Source organism: Musca autumnalis, unplaced genomic scaffold (assembly GCF_047663935.1).
Source record: "Musca autumnalis isolate F117 unplaced genomic scaffold, ASM4766393v1 scaffold_1, whole genome shotgun sequence".
In the NCBI taxonomy this organism is placed as follows: domain Eukaryota; kingdom Metazoa; phylum Arthropoda; class Insecta; order Diptera; family Muscidae; genus Musca; species Musca autumnalis.
The window spans coordinates 305999078-306015919 of record NW_027411644.1 but is presented as its reverse complement, the minus strand read 5'-3'; the positions used below and the strand labels follow the sequence as shown (position 1 = coordinate 306015919).

Here is a 16842-nt window from a genome sequence, read left to right as displayed (position 1 = left end):
GAATCGTATTATGATCCGGCAGTCGGAGGGAGATTTTCGTTTCTGGTTCCATAATATACAGACTCAGATCGGATCTCCCATCTAGCACAGCCCCATCCGTAAACCCGCAGCTTCCAGCGGGAGTCTGTGCTAGAGCTCCATCGATCCACATGTCGTTGTCTGGTATTAAAACTTCACACAATGCTACTTCACTAGTGTCAGGTATACGGTCTGATACTATTTGGTTTATAGATTCACCCGTTGTGGAATTTAGTATGTTTTGGTGGTCTCTACCGATCCACTCGCTCATCGACTTTAGCCTTGTAGCTGCGATGGATGCCTTATACCTTACCTGAATTTCTATTGGGTGTACAACCAAAATTGTTTCTAAAGCCCATGTTCTTTGAACTTTTTGCAATATCTTCACATTGTATTTTTTTGTCCAAAGCTGTCCAACATACCACAGACGCGTATGCTAGGATTGGCCAGTGTATAGCCAGTGTGCCATCCTAGGATTAAAACCCCATTTTGAGCCTATTGCCCTTCTACAAGTTGACCAACATATTTGGGCCTTGTTGGCTCTTTCTTGAATATGGTCTTTCCATTTAAGTTTCCTATCCAGAATTACTACCAGGTATTTAACTGTACGGGAAATATTTATTGTCTTATTTAAGAAAACTGGTTCCTCGAAGTTTCCCACTTTCGTTTTCCTAGTGAATAGACATAGTTCCGTTTTTTCGGGTTAACGTCCAGACCTCTCGGTCTGGCCCAGTTGTATGCACTTTTGAGTGCAGTTTCTGCTTTTCTATAAAGTATGTTCGGATTCTTTACCCTTAGAAGTATTATAACGTAGCAGACTGGGTCAAATTATTCTTCGGTTAAGGTCCTTAAGGGGCTATTTATGGTGGTAACCCACAAAAGAGGTGATAGTATCACTCCCTGTGGCGTTCCTTGTCCGACTTTGTTGATGTTGTTGTTGTAGCAGCTTCTACAAGTACATGTACATCTTTATTTTATTGATTCGGCTCTGCCTCCAGCTCCAAGTTCAGAAAGGACGCCACCTGAATAGGATTAGTCCAAAGAGAGAGAGGAGTTAAGTCAGTCGGGTTGGCTGGGCAGTTAAACAGGTGCTGCGTAGTATGCGGACCGGTGCCACATGCTGGGCAGATATTCCGCGTGCCATCAATCCTGGCCCAGTAAGAATTAAGGCGGCTGCACCAACCAGATCTAAGTTGCGCCAACACGACTCTCGTTTGTCTTGGCAGCTGCTGCTCTTCCGCTGCCACGGGTGGTGGATGATCTTCGAGGACTATATTCGCACTGTAGGCTGCCAGAGCCTCCGCAACCGCATCAGTATGAATGTCTCTTAAACCTGCCTGGTATGCACGTTGATCTAGAGGTTCTCTTTTATATCTTTGGACCTCTCTCTCTAGATCTCTATAATCCTCCCTAACTCGCCTGGGGGGTGCAGGCATATCCACCAGATGGTGATTTGGGTGGTCTTGCCTATAGCATCCAAGCAAGTACTGCATCGTCAACATCCTGTTGTGACGACTCACAGGAAGGATCTTTGTCTCCTCATGTAAATGGTCCACTGCAGACAGGAGGTGACACCCTGTAGCTGTTCTCAGGGCAGCATTCTGACAGATTTGTAGTTCATCCCATTGCGTATCACTTACGTTAGCAAACCACGCTGGCGCCGCATAGCTTACCACAGACCGGCCTATCGCGTTGTATGTGGTTAACAAAGTTTCTTTATCCGCACCCCAAGTGCTGCCGGCTAGGGACTTGAGGACCTTGTTCCTGTTTCTCAGCTTATCGCAGATAACTGTAGTATGCTGGGACGACTTATACATGCTATCGAATGTGACCCCAAGGACTTTGGGGTAGTTTGTGGTCGGAATAGTTGCACCGTCGACCTGCACATTCAGTGGGAGCTTCATTTGCGCCGTCCATGTGGTGAACAGTGTGGCTGTTGACTTAGTGGTGGATATTTTCATATTCCTCGCGTGGAAAAACTCTACAAGATCAATGAGATAGGCATTTAGCCTTTTACAAACGTTACCGATATTGGCACCTGACGCCATGAGTGTACAATCATCCTCGTACGTAATTAACTCAATACCGTCGGGAGGGCGTGGAATTGCAGAGAGGTAGAGGTTAACCAGATCCGGAGATACCACCCCACCTTGGGGAACTCCCTGTTTCACTCTATGGGGTTTGGACTTCCTGTCTCTGAATTTCACGTATGACTGGCGACCACGCAAATAGTTGATGACCCAGCGTTTCAGACAAGGCCGGAGGGTAGTATTCTCGATATCCTCGAACAGTCTAACATGGCTGACCGTATCAAACGCTTTGGTCAGATCCAATGCTACCATCACTGTTCTGTGACATGGTTTGTACTGGTTGAATCCTTGTCCAATATATGTGGAAATGGCGTGCAGTGCTGTTGTGGTATTGTGCTGCTTCCGGAACCCGTGTTGATGATCTGCAACTGGATAACACGTTCTGATGCTGGGGAGGAGTAATGCCTCGAGTATCTTTGCTACTGGTGATAGAAGTGAAATCGGCCTGTACGACTCACCTTTACTGGCATCTTTGCCAGGTTTCAGCAGCGGGACCACCCTGCCCATCTTCCAGGCATCGGGAACTATTAGGGTGGCTAGCGATAAGTTGAGGACCTTACTTAAATACTCGACTCCTGGGCCATCCAGCTGTTTTAGCATCACCATAGAAATTCCGTCAGGTCCAAGCGCTTTGGATGACTTTGCGCCTCGGACAACATCTGCAACATCATCCATCGTAAATTGTGGCGGTTCTTCTTCGGCTGGAAGAGATCGCAAACGACGCAAAACACTTCTCTTCGCCCGGTCGCTATCGGGGTGCTCGATAAATTGTCGGCAGAAATAGCCAGCGCACCTCTTCGGATCTGTCACAGCCACGCCGTTAAACGTGACAGATGTCCGATGGTCTCTCCTACCAGGGTTCGATAGCGCCTTAACCGTTGTCCACAATTTATTGCAGCCGGCTCCAATGTTGCAGCACTTCAGATGTTCTGGCCACTTTTTCCGCTTGTGTTCACTGACTAATCTATTGACTTCCATTGTCAGTTCCCTGACTCTGGGGTCGTTAGGGTTCGTACGGCGAAGCTCATCACGCTCATTAGCTAATCCCGTCGCCTCTGCTGGGAAATTTGGTCTTATTTCAGGTATTCGACCAGCAGGGATAAAGCGAGCGGCTGCAGCAGTGATGATGTCTCGGAACTTCCTCTCTGCTACCCGAACATCAGAGGGACTGGGCAGTTCTCTGAAGTGTTGATTAGTGAACTCTCTGAAACCTTGCCAATCCGCTTTTCCATGATTAATGAAAGTGCGGCGTTCAGAGGTTATGAAGTCTGGTGGTCTGTTTATGGAGATGAGGATTGGGAGATGATCCGACCCAAGGGAAATGACGGGTTGCCATGTCACGTCATTCGTCAGACCAGGTGACACGATGGATATGTCAGGCGAACTGTGGCAGTCTCCTCTAATCCTGGTGGGTGCGTCCTCGTTCGCAGTGCAGAATGTGGAGCTATCTATTTGCTCAGCCAGATCTGTACCTCTCTGGTCATTTCCTAGAGCTGAATGCCATAACTCGTGATGTGCATTAAAATCCCCTAGGGCCAGCCGGTTATCCCCTCGCAACAGAGGCCTGATGTTAGGCAAATAACGCGGGGCACAGCTATTGACCGGCGGGATATACACATTCAGCAGTTCTATCTCGGCGGATCCACACCTTACCGCTACCCCCATACACTCCAAGTATGGGTCACTAGAGTCTAGCTCAGGCGAGATAGGTCTGTACTGGACAGACTGGTGCAGTAGGAATGCAAGCCCTACTTGTTCGTGTTCGTCCGACTTTGTCTCTTATTTTGACGTCATATAGCCCGCAGCTTATCCATCAATTCCTTAGCATGTGGTTTATCCAGTTCCTTAGGGCCTTGTCTGCCTGAAACTCGTCTAAAGAGTGGATCAGCGTCTCCGGTCCTAGCGTTGTGTCATCTCTGGTAAAAATAAAGAAAAATTCAAACATGCACTTTTACTTGCACTGTTCTTTGTCTTTTTTTCTTCCACTAGAAATAACACAGAACTTTACCCAAATGTTGGAGGTGTTTTCGGCTTAAGTCCTAGCGATAGCAACAGTATTGTCAATTTTTGTGGTACTTTTCATTAATAATTTGGGTTTTAATTTTGCAAATATTTTTACCGTAAAAAATCAGATCTTAAATAAATTATATTATAATTTTGGGAATATGGTATATTTCCTTTTTGTTAAAATTTACCTTTACAACCGGGAGCAATACAACAAAAATCAATATTGATAAACTTGGATCAATTAAAAAATTTGGAAAAGGCTTTCAGAATACGCCGTATTATTTCTCTTTTACAGTGGGAACATTTGCAGCTTTTTAATAACAATAATACTAAGTTTTAACTTCTAATTGATACTTAGAGTACATTTATACTGACGTTTATTATCATGATAATGGCGTATCACAATTTGTTTTGACGTAAAAGTTATCAAAAAAACATCTGCCAATAATATCAAGATATAGCCATTATCATGATAATTTTAAATATCAAAATTGTGCTTCCAAACAAGTTCAAGGAAAGCCCTCCGTCTTAGGGACACTTACTCCAACGGCAGAAAAGCGAAAGTTTTCTTCCAAGAAGTCGGAATTTATTGATAAGAAATGCGGAGATAAATGATCTTTTTTCCCTTTCACACCAAACATTTTGTGTATATCCTCACGGTGTTCATCCTATAAGAAAAAAAAATAAATAAATTTGTCATATGCATTTCTAACTTTTTGCAAATTAGCAATTTATTACTTAAATGTTTATTTTTGCTTTACGACGCTATACAAGTTGCATTGAATCATTGCTAGCTCATTGACGTTCACTTGTGGGCTATTCATAAACAAGCCGGAGACAAACGTAATAACGCCGCCGCCGCCGCTAACAACTAACAATAATACGTAGGCACTTCATTAACAGAATACAGCTGTTGATAGCCCGGTGGATTCCCACAGAGATGACGGCGGAGTCGTCGGCAGCCGTAACGATTGCCGAACGCAGAGGAGCCTCAACCAACCAACCAACAACATCACCATCGTCCATTGTTCTCCATTCGCACATTTTCGTTTATTTTATTCTTTGCTCGTTGCGCCGCTATTACCACCAACCAACCACTTAATGTTCTTTACGCTTTAGCAAAATTGTATTTCAATTTTCATTTTCTTCTTGATTATTGTTGTGTTGTTTTGCATTATTCACTTGTACACTCTGTTTTGCAGGTATTTCCTTCCTACTTTTTTGTGTGTTACATTTTAGATTTTATATTCGTAAATCTATTCACGAGATTTATATTTTGTTGTTGTCGTTCATTCGTTCGGTCGGTCGCCTGTTCTTCGTTCTTTTGGTCGGTCTGCTCTTTTCAAATGTGAGACCCACCATCAACTCTCCTTTTTGCGGCCCCAATATGGGAGATTTGTGCAAGTTCTTTTTAACAGTGTTGCCAAAGTGAGGCAACTAAAAAAATCGCAAAATATTTTACTTTTAACTCTCTTTGAGGATAAGATACTGGAGATTTGACCGATGTCAAGTTTATTTACAGTATTGACTAATAACGATGTGGAAAAAATCGCCAAAATGGGAATAGAAAAGATATAAAAATACATATTGTATATTTGAACGTAAACAACAAACAAGTTAAAAAAAGTATGTATGTCAGCTGTGCGGACTGAGATATACCCACAACTGTACAAAAAAAAAAATAAATAAATAAACAGGAGTGGTGAACCTAAGGTGCTATGACCAGTTGTGTTATTCTCCAACTCATTTTTTGATTTACCGACAATTAGCGGTAAGATTAAAATGCTTATGTTTTCGGTAATTAACGATGTTTTTCGGTAAGTTAACGACCAATAAAATGTAGTTGTAAAGTTCTACCGATAGCAACAGTGTTGTCAACTTTTATTTTAACTCATTCATAATTTTGCGAAAGTTGAGGAGTGGTGAATCTAAACGTGCTATGACCGGATCCCAAATTTAAAAATAAATAGTATTTTCATATATTGCAAGAATATGTACCACTTGACGTATTTGGAATTTAAGGGGGGTTACGGCCACTTACAAATTTTAGAAAAACGAAAAATTTTTAGGTGGAATAGAATGTGTTGCAAAAAGTTAGCTGAGATATGAGCGTTAGAAAGGGAAAATTCATTGTGATTTGTATGTAACATTGAAGTTTTATACGCTGTTTTCTCCAAATGGCATTTTTAATGCGGTGCCCACTGTAGCTCGAATACGGATAATCTGATCTTTGTATGTCTTTATGGGATAATTATACATATAAAAAGATTGTACTTTAGCGAAGGACTGTAAAAATAAAATGGTTTTTACGGATTTATGGCGAAAAACTATCAATTTTTAAGATAAAATCGAAATCAGTCGTATTGTGCCGCTTATACCATACAGACGTGTTCTTTCTTAAACAGAAGTTTCTTTACAACTCCAAAAACAACAAAATACGGTCATTTTTGTTTTGTGATCTGTATTAACACTTACAAAAATAACAACTTTTCCCAAACAAAATTAAAAGACAGTGCGACGAAGATGGTTCTGCATCTCCGAGGCATAAAATGATGAGCAAGAGAGCGAAATCAGGGGGTTCTCCCCAGAGAACAAACAACCAAAACTTTTATTTACCTCTCCAAACATTGGATGATGATGACATCAGTGATGGAAATAATGAAATAGTTATCGATAGCTCGATAAAAGTCAAGGTGCCTCCAATTACAATACTGAAGTGCAAAACTGAGCAAATCCATGAACTATGTACAATATTGAATGTAAACAATTATTCTATTAGAAAAATATCTATCGGGTTGAAACTATTTCTAACCAATGTTGCTGATGTTGAGCCTATTTGTAAGGGACTTTCAGAAAATTTAGCGGTTGAATTTTTTACGTATGCTGCAAAAAATGAAAAACCTTATAAAGCTTTATTATTCAACATGGATAAAATGGACCCCAAAATAATAAAAGGCCAACTTATTGAAACGGGTTTGAAATGTAAAGATGTTAAGTTGGTGACCAAAAAAATTAACGCCTCGTAAGAAAACGCTATTTATATTGTGTACTTTGAAAGCAAGTCAATAACTTTAAACGAATTACGTCAAAGTTATTTTGATATAAACCGTATCAGAGTTCGTTGGGAATATCAAAAGCCTAGCAGAAATAAAGTAACAAAGTGCTATAACTGTCAGATGTTCGGTCATGGCTCAAATAGATGCAATGTCAAAACCTTTTGTTAATTGTGCCGGAAATCATTTAACGGCAGAATGTAAAGTTAACACCGTAAAATGCGCCATTGTAATGGAGAACATAAATCTTCCTCTCTTGATTGTCCTGCAAGGAAATCATTTTTAGAGATTAGGCAAAAATATCAGCCCAGAAGACAAGTTAATCCGACGTAACAGTTTTCTGGCAATCAAAAATATTCCCAAATGTTTCCAAATTCCTTGAACCAGGATCATCATACTTCTGCCACTAATAATAACCAACCACAAGGAACATCAAATGAATTATTTTCCCTAGAGGAAATGAAAAATTTAACTCTTGAGTTAATATCTAATTTGAAAAAATGTAAGTCAAAGTCTGACCAATTCGAAATCATTACTTCTCTTACATTTAAATTTTTAAATTGATCACGCATTTAAGAGTAATTTCATTGAACGCCAGAGGCGTACGAAGCAAAATGTTTGAACTAATTTACTTTCTTGAAAGTCAGGATATTGATATATGTCTTCTCAATGAAACCTGGCTTGAAAGCGATCACTCGATCAAATCAAGGAGGTGGGGGCGTTGCAAAACTGATCAAAAAAATATTGAGCACCAGCTATTACCTAATGTAAATACGTCAGCAATTTAAACACGATTACATAAATATTTACTCCTGTTATTTCCCTGGCGGCAACAGAGACCTTTCTAACAGGAAAAGGCTGTGTTCTTCTGATTTGCGGAAATTGATTTGTACTAGCAACAAATTTATTGTCGGTGCCGATTTCAATTCAAGACACCCTCATTGGGGCTGCTCCAGGAGCAATTCCTGGGGAAATTTACAAATGAATAATCGAAAAACTACGAATGAATAATCTCCAAGTCTTATTTTCTTCGGATATGTCTTATATACCTGCTGATAGTAGAAGACAACCTTCTAATTTAGATCTATTCATCACGAATATGTCTGAAAATATTCTTTGAGTAAAAACTGTTAACAATCTGGGATCCGATCGCCTGCTTCTATTCTGTAAAATCGTTTTTGGAGCAAAAATCAACGACAAATCCTATTACAACTACAAACGAGCAGACTGGAATCGATATAAACAATTTATTAACCGTAATTTGGCGACCTTGGATTACGAAAATTGTGCACCTGATGAAAATCTAATAGATTCTTACATAGAAAAATTTACAGGAATTTTGATGTCGGCAGTTGACCATATTGTCCCTAAACGTAAAATCATTTGGAAAATTACCCAACCATATCAAAATTTTGATTCAACATAGGAATATTTATTCCAGAAACTTTAAACGATTTCGGGACCCTAACGATCGCTACGCAATGAACCGGCTTAATAAACAAATTAAGAAAGAATTATTGGAACATAGAAACCGTTCATGGAATGAAACGTTATCTTCTTTAGATCATGCGTCGAAACCATTCCACTCCAAAGTTTTGAAAAGAAAAAATAATCAGATCCCTACCATAGTCTGTAATAACACATCATACTTCAAAACAGGGGATAAATGTGAATTATTAGCTCAACATTTCCTGAACAACCATTCATTATCATCTCATCTAAGTGATAGAATACGATTGACGAAGTAGATAAAATTGCTTTGGAGGTGCATGGCAGCAACACTAGCCTTCCAGAAAGTTTTCGGGTTAGCATTGACAAAACCAGTGAAATTTTGAAGATGTTAAAAAATAAAAAAGCTCCAGGCTTTGATAATATTAATAACATTTGCTTGAAAAACCTACCTCGTGCTGGAGTTACCTTCTTAACATTTATCATAAATTCTTTCTTGAGCTTAAGCTATTTTCCTCGAATATGGAAATGTGCAAAAACCGTTCCCATTAAAAAGGCTAATAAAACTGGAAAGTCATCTTCTGATTATAGACCTATTAGTCTACCATCTTCGATGAGCAAAATTTTGGAAAAAGTAGTCAAAGAGAAAATTCTCAGTTTTATTGAACAACACAATATTATTCCTCAACAACAATTCGGATTTAGAAAGGAACACAACACTAACCAACCCTTAATTAAAATAAGAGATTTTGTTCATGATAATTTTTCCTCTGGCAAATCTACAGGCATGGTCTTATTGGATATCAAATCAGCATTCGATTGCGTTTGGCATAACGGACTAATTTATAAAATGTTCAAATGTAATTTCCCTATGGAAATAACAAAAATAATTCAAAGCTTCTTATCTGAAAGAACATTCATTGTCTCAATCGGCTCGTCTTGTTCAGTGAAGAAAACTATTGTTGCAGGATGTCCTCAGGGTTCCTGCCTCTCTCCTATTTTATACAATATATACACCTCAGATTTTCCTGATCTTGGCGGATGCACAGCATCAATCTTTGCAGATGACACATCAATACTTTGTCCTGGTACTTTATCCAACAATATCATTGAAAGTCTGGAATCATCCTTAATAAAATTAAGCAAGTATTTTTTCAAATGGAAAATTCTTCTCAACACTGACAAAACAGAAGCGATATACATCACCAGGAAGCGTTGCCCTCGATTCGTGCCACAGCGACAAATTCTTTTTAATAACCAAAACATTATATGGAAGAACGAAGTAAAATATCTGGGTCTCATACTGGACACCCGAATAACTTTTAAGAGTCACATATCATATGTTGTGGATAAAATAAATAAGATCATAAGATTGCTATACCCATTAATCAATTGAAGATCTGAGCTGAGTTTAAATAATAAAAAACTACTCTATAAAATCATTTTTCAGCCACTTATGTTTTACGGCGCCCCAGTATGGTCATCTTCGGCGATGTGTCATATCAAAAAATTAGAAATTTGTCAAAACAAAATTCTCAAAATGATATGCAACCTTCCATGGTTATTTTCAACTCAACGTCTACATCATTTTACAGGAATCGAATTAGTTCAACAAGTTGACAGAAAATTTTATTGAAAAATGCCAAACATCTCAATATCAGCATATTAATGATTTAATATCATCATAATTTTACCTTAATAACGTAACTTGCATCAAAATGGTTTAACCCAGATATGCCCAACGTCCTATATATAGGACACACAAAATTCTTGCTAATTTGATATGTTATGTTCATCAAAGTACCGTTTATTTTGGTGATTTACTCAGTACACATCTGTAGCTCTTAGGATATTATGTGATTCCATTATTTTGAGCTACTATTTTTGAGTTTTGAGGTCTAGTTCATAGAAGTTGCCACCTATCGCTTAGTTTTTACAATGATTTGCGTTATGACCGATTAATTATTGGGTAGTTTTATAACGAAAACATACACGATGTGGAGCCTACTACAAAAAAACGTTAACTTGATGCCGAAAAGGTGTTTTTGGACTATATGTCAAATGTTTTGTGTCCCATAACTCCCAGTTATATGATAAAACCCTGTGTTCAAAAGTGGCCTCAAAAACCACTTTTTTCAAAAAATTTTTAAAAAACATATAAACATACTGTTATTATTTCACATTTGCTTCTAAAATAATATAAAAATACTTTTAAAATAATCACGATCAAGCAATGGGCATATCTGGGTTAAAAGGGGTTTTATTTTTGCGTATTTCCCATTTAAATATATGTTAATTTATTTACTCTATTATTGTTACATTTTTTATAAAATTATAAAGTAGAAAAGGAATTAGAAATTCCTAACCTCTTGTCTATATATATTTTATTATTTCTAAGCCATATTAATATTATACGCAATAAAGAAAGAATTGAAATTGAAAAAAAATTGAAAAATCGAAATTTTGACTTTGACAGTTTATAATTTTTTTAAATGGATACCTATGGTACAAGGTAATTAGGTTCTTAATGATCCCGCAAAACATGTGCTGATCGGTTCATTCGTTTTCGAGCTACAGTGGGCACCGCGAACTGCTTTAATAAAAACAGTGTTTCGTAGGGGGCCATTTGTCACAACACTGTGCAGTATTTTTCAACAACAAAAATTCCGAAAGTAGCTCAAGGTGTGATCAATCAGATAAAAATAAAATCTTTTAAAAAATTTAGTAGATTTCTTGTAAAAAATTCATGACAACTGTAATTTTTCGTGCTCAATAAGTGGTCATAACCCCTTAAGGGGTTTAGCCTAGTTGCGCAGACAAAAAAAAAAATAATTTTTCCTGATTTTTATCAAAGAATATGCCAATATGTGTAAGTAGGGCTGACTTATGTATCGTCAGATTCTTTGTAGTTATTAAACTTCCTCAAAATATTTCAGTTGCACACTCACACTCCTCGAAAATGCAATTGAATGCATCGGAAATTAAAATGATACATGAAACATAAAAAAATTAATGAAAATTGTTTTTTCTTCGTGCTCAATAAGTGGCCATAACCCCTTAAAGTACGAGTTCCGTTTGCGCTGGCTTTCCGTTAACATGGGCTCAGTCCATTAACATGGGCCCAGCGAGACGGCTGTACCAAAGGATCTTGCGTCAGATCAGACAGGATACTAAGAACTTGCCGCTTATCAGAATGACTTTCTAGTCATCAGCATAAGCTACCACCTTCGTTCTAAGGTGGTTGAAGCTCATAAGAACTTCATTTATTACCTCAAGTCAAAGCAAGGGTGAGATAACAACTCGCTGCGGTGTACCGCTGCAAACTGCTTTTCTCACAGAACTCTCTCCCAAGTCTTTAGCATCCCATCTAATAAGGATAGGGGAGATTCCAGTGTCGTTGAGTGCATTGTGATTGGATCCAAGCTCTCCAAGTCTGAGCTTTTCTTCATTATGCTCGACAACGTCATTTTGTCCTTTTAGGTGTTGTTTGTACCGTGCGGACCATTTAACGAAATTTTTTGAATTTATGTGAATATACCAGTAATGGTCGACCGACTTTAATATAGTTTTTGTCTCAGTTACCTGATTAATCGGTAAAATCGACTATTATCAATGTCGACTATAAAACGAATAATCATCTGTACAAAATTACATTTCCGCTGTTTTAGTGATTTTTATTCTTGAAAGTTGACAACACTCGCATTTCCCCCGAACTTATTTACTTGTACAAATATATGACAACACTGTGAAGGAATGTTTGGATAAGTTGGTTAAAAGATAGACAGAATATGGCTAATAGAACATCATTATCACTTACTATTTACCGCTATTTAAATCACTCGATAAGAAGAAGAAACGCTGTTCTATTTTATTTAATAATTAATGGTCATTTGCTTCCCACTGGTAGTCGGCTCAGTCTAATTCACCACTAATCATGTTTTAATTCGTTGTTTGTCTTTTCAACAGATTTGCTCTCGTTCTCTGTTATTATGTTTTTGCAATGTGGTCCATAAATGAATGCTTTTAGTTAACCAACCAGTTGTTGTTGTCGTTGTTGTGATTGATGGTGGTGTATTATTAAAAATACGACAAATACAGCAGATGCTGCTGGCTACCGATGACGACGATGGTTAGTTAGTTGTTGGTGGTGTAGTTGGGGGCTTTTGTTGCGGGTTTCTTGCTACCAAGAAAGAAGAAGCGAAAACAAACAGACAACAATGAACGAAAAAGGAGACATCAGAAAAATAGGAACCATAAAAAGAAGAAAAAAAAGTAACGTCAAAAGAAACGAGTACCAGGCCACTTGCCCCAGCTGCCAATATCTGCAGCAGAGATGTCAACGTAATTAAATGACGACGAACGCAAAAATACGAAGCTCCAATGTGGAGAGACAATCTCAGAATAACCAACCAAAATCCCCAGAGGGAGAATGAGAAAAATTGTGTGGAGAATTGTTGGGGCTTTTTGGGGAGAGTAATCTTCTTTCATGGACTCAGAGCATAACTGTTTGTGTGTTGCCACTGTCGTATGGTTGGGTGTTGTGGTGGGGGCGGGGGAAGGTGTTATGGTGAGCAAATGAAGTAACAGCAAATAACACAACACAACATTTGTGTGTTATATTTGATTCTATGAACCAGACCACCATCATCACCACCACCAGAGACCGACCAGTAGTGCTTGGGAGCAGACAATTTTTAGTTGCTCAGACGCAGTACGCCGTCGTCGTCATTGTCGTCGTCGTCGCAAATGTGTAAGAGTATCCGAAAAATATAAAATATTCGTTGGAATTCTTCTCCTTTACGGATGGTACGGTAGCCGTTGTGTAGTGTATAAAAATTATAGAGGAACCAAAAAAAGAAAACTTTTGCAAGAAATAAAATCTTCAAAAAGTAAAAAAATGATGTGAGAAAAGTTTTCACAAAATATGATTTTCAAATAAGAAAAGTATCAAAAAAGAAAAATATTTTTTGCTTTCGCATAACAAAAAGAAAAAAAAAAAATTATTTAACGTTTTTCGAGTGACCAGCCAGCAAAGCAGCAGTGTTTGTTACGTGCGTGCGTGTGTGTTTTTGTGTTTCATCGTTTTGTGCTAAAATATGTGAATATTTTTTCAATGAACACAGATTTTCGAAATACACCAGAGTCGTCTCGGCGGTCAGTTCGTTCGGCCCGTTTGCTATCTCCGCCTCCTCCTCCGCTGTGCTGCCTCCTTCTCCTACTCTGCTGGTTATTATGTGAAAAAATGTAGAAAATTATTTGAGTACAATAAAAAGAAAGCAACAACAACAACGAATAAGAAAAGAAGACGACAACCCAAAAGAAAGAAAAGAAAATAAGGTGATGAAGTAGAAGTTGAAAGCAAAGAAAAATACAAAAAAAAAAAATTATTCTTTATGAAGCCTAGTGATGAGGGCAGAAAAAAGTGAAAATCGGCCATGATCTCGGTAAAATTATCTGTAAATTGTGTGCGTTGATTATGATGATGGTACGTTTCAAGTCATTATTTTTAGAAATTATTGATTTTTTTTCTGGTATGTTTCTAAATACACCAACAACAATAGCAGTCAAGTATATATGTACATAGTTTGTAGTGTTGTGACCATAGTTAGTGAGTGTGGCTTTGCTCTGCACGCTTACTTAACAAAGAATTTAAAAATAAGTGTAAGCAAGAACACCTAAAGCTACGTAAAAGTGTTGAATAAAAATAATGTCGAATTTGTATGTTTTTTTGACGTGCTACGACGAACACAACCGCAGCAAAATCTACCAACTAGCCAACCAACAACACAGTCCAACGAAATAATCAGTAGCAACAAAAAAAAAAAGCAACAGCAACATACTGTCACTCGGATATAACCAGCCGTCATCCATCCTTACCCAAAGTCAAGAGACTACCACAAGAAACAAAAAAAAAAAAACTAATCATCAACTATTCTCCTCCTCTTCTCTCTATTATGCATGAAATGTCGTCGTCGTTGTAGGCTTCGTGTGTTTGAGAACAAGGCTTAATGCAGTATTGCTAACTCTTCACTTTGGAAAAATCGCAATATTTGCCTTAAGGAGGGAAAGAAATATTGTTAAATTTTGCAAATGAAAGTTACAAAAAAAAAAAAAAAAAAAAAAATTAATAAATCATCTTGAGCCAGGCTGGCGTTTAAACCCACGTCCTCGAAAATATATTAAAATTGTTGTAAAGACGTGTTAAAGCCAAACTCATAATTTGCGAAGGTTGCGCTAAAAAGCGTTAATCGTGGAAGCAATGCAGGGCTTAAATGTCGTTTAGGGGCACCTCTCGGATCGTACTGAAATTTTTACAGTAGATAGCCCTTGGCATCCTGAATACAACGATATATAATTTTCCGGGGGGAAGTCCATACTTCCCGAGATATGGGTCTTGACATTTCGAAAATTTGTATTTTCACACCTTTAGGTTGTTTAGGGTCACCTCTCGGATCGGGCTGAAATTTTTACAGTAGACAGCCCTTGGCATCCTGAATACAAAGATATATAATTTTCCGGGGGAAGTCCATACTTCCCGAGATATGGGTCTTGACATTTCGGAAATTTGTATTTTCACAACTTTAGGTTGTTTAGGGGCACCTCTCGGATCGGATCGGGCACCTCTCGATATGGGTCTTGACATTTCGGAAATTTGTATTTTCACAACTTTAGGTTGTTTAGGGTCACCTCTCGGATCGGGCTGAAATTTTTACAGTAGACAGCCCTTGGCATCCTGAATACAACGATATATAATTTTCCGGGGGAAGTCCATACTTCCCGAGATATGGGTATTGACAGATTGAATGGAAAAAAGATACTCACTGCAAAAAACACATTGCATTTGATAAATCATAGCTCAATAGCAAAGCTTAGTATCGTAATTTACAATATTGCAGTTACAGCCCTGCAAACATTTTCTATCGCCTGTTTGACTGAAAGGTCACTTAAAAGCTATTGTAGTCTCTGTCGCATTTTTGCCCAAAAGTATAAAAATGACTAAGGAAACTGTTCCACTTTTGCGGCCCTAACTGGCTTGTCACTTCCGTCACAACTGGAAGTTTAAAAGCGATAAAATTGGCACTGAAGAAAAAGGATATTTTACTTCTTTTTTATTGTTTTATTATAATTGGTAATTTTTTATATTTTTACTTAAGATATTTTAGGACGTCAAAGTATGGACCAAATCGGTCACTCCCATCAAGAGTTATCGTGTGCACAATTTTTCCGAACATTTTAGAACTTTTGTGGGGGAGGAACCTGAAGGAGTGGACCGATATGGCTTATCTTCGAACTTAAACTAAGTTTGCACAAAATATTGTGACCGAATCGGCAGATCCGTTCGAGTTATCTTGCGCTCCAACCACTACACACGGTGTCATAGGCATTTTTTGTACCTTTCAGGCTATTTCCTCATGAAGTATTGACTTGCCCCTGATGAAGCTTATATCGTTATATGGGGGACAGTGAATGCAAGTTGCTACAACAAAAATCAAAGCGATTCGTGAACAGGTCCTAAACTGAACTTCTCCGAAATTTTGTGTGGGAGGTACCCGCAGGAATAGACCGATTGAGTCCATATTGGAACCTCATCTAAGTCTGGTAGGAATTTCACGATGTACAAAGTATGGACCAAATCGGTTACTTCCTTTAAGAGTTATCGTGCGCACAAATTTTCCGAACGTTTACGAACTTTTGTGGGGGAAGTACCGGAAGGAGTGAACCGATATGGCTTCGAACTTAAACTATGTTTGGGCAAAACATTACGATACCCAAAATTCGGTTCGAATCGGTTGATCAGTTCGAGAGTTATCGTTCGTAACAGCCAGACAGACGGATGGACATTTTAGCAATGACTCCAAATTGTCTGAAACGGATTTCGTCCAAACATACTTAGGGCCTAATACCATTATTTCGATGAGGCACATTTTGCCCGTATGAAAGTGTATATACCTTCATTAGCAGAAATGCTGAGGGTATTCGCTCTTTCGCTCTTTTTTGCTGTCTTTTTTGTGTTAACAGACGACTTCCAGCAACAATTGGTACAAATTGTTACAAGTTTTAGGGTAACCAGACAGACCTAATATTAAATACGTTGTTTTTGCGGAAATGCTTACTTTTTCAAATTATTTTTAACGACTGCAAGCAGTAAATTTTTGGCTAATGAATGCATAAATTTGTATATTTATTTTAATTCTAATTTTATCACAATTTCTCAAAACGACTGC

The 16842-nt window shown here is 38.1% G+C and overlaps 2 protein-coding genes across 10 annotated transcripts in view; one reads left to right on the top strand and one right to left on the bottom strand.

The window, feature by feature from the left end:
* The window catches only part of wdb (serine/threonine-protein phosphatase regulatory subunit widerborst), a 73202-nt gene that overhangs the window by 12072 nt on the left and 44288 nt on the right, over nt 1-16842 (top strand). The window contains exon 1 of one of the 9 annotated variants that reach the window (XM_073962089.1): nt 12746-14102. The exons of 5 other annotated variants lie outside the window; for them this stretch is intronic. The gene's annotated coding sequence lies outside the window, so the exon portion shown is untranslated. Of the gene's footprint in view, nt 1-12745; nt 14103-16842 lie in introns of those variants that run through there. 3 more of the 9 variants (XM_073962092.1, XM_073962095.1, XM_073962090.1) reach the window with 3 other exon arrangements.
* LOC141392576 (uncharacterized) lies at nt 403-4022 on the bottom strand. Its single transcript, XM_073965511.1, has 3 exons — nt 4013-4022; nt 2963-3856; nt 403-488 (listed from the first exon to the last, which is right to left on the bottom strand). Exons 1-3 carry the CDS (start codon nt 4020-4022, stop codon nt 403-405), a joined length of 990 nt encoding a protein of 329 aa, XP_073821612.1.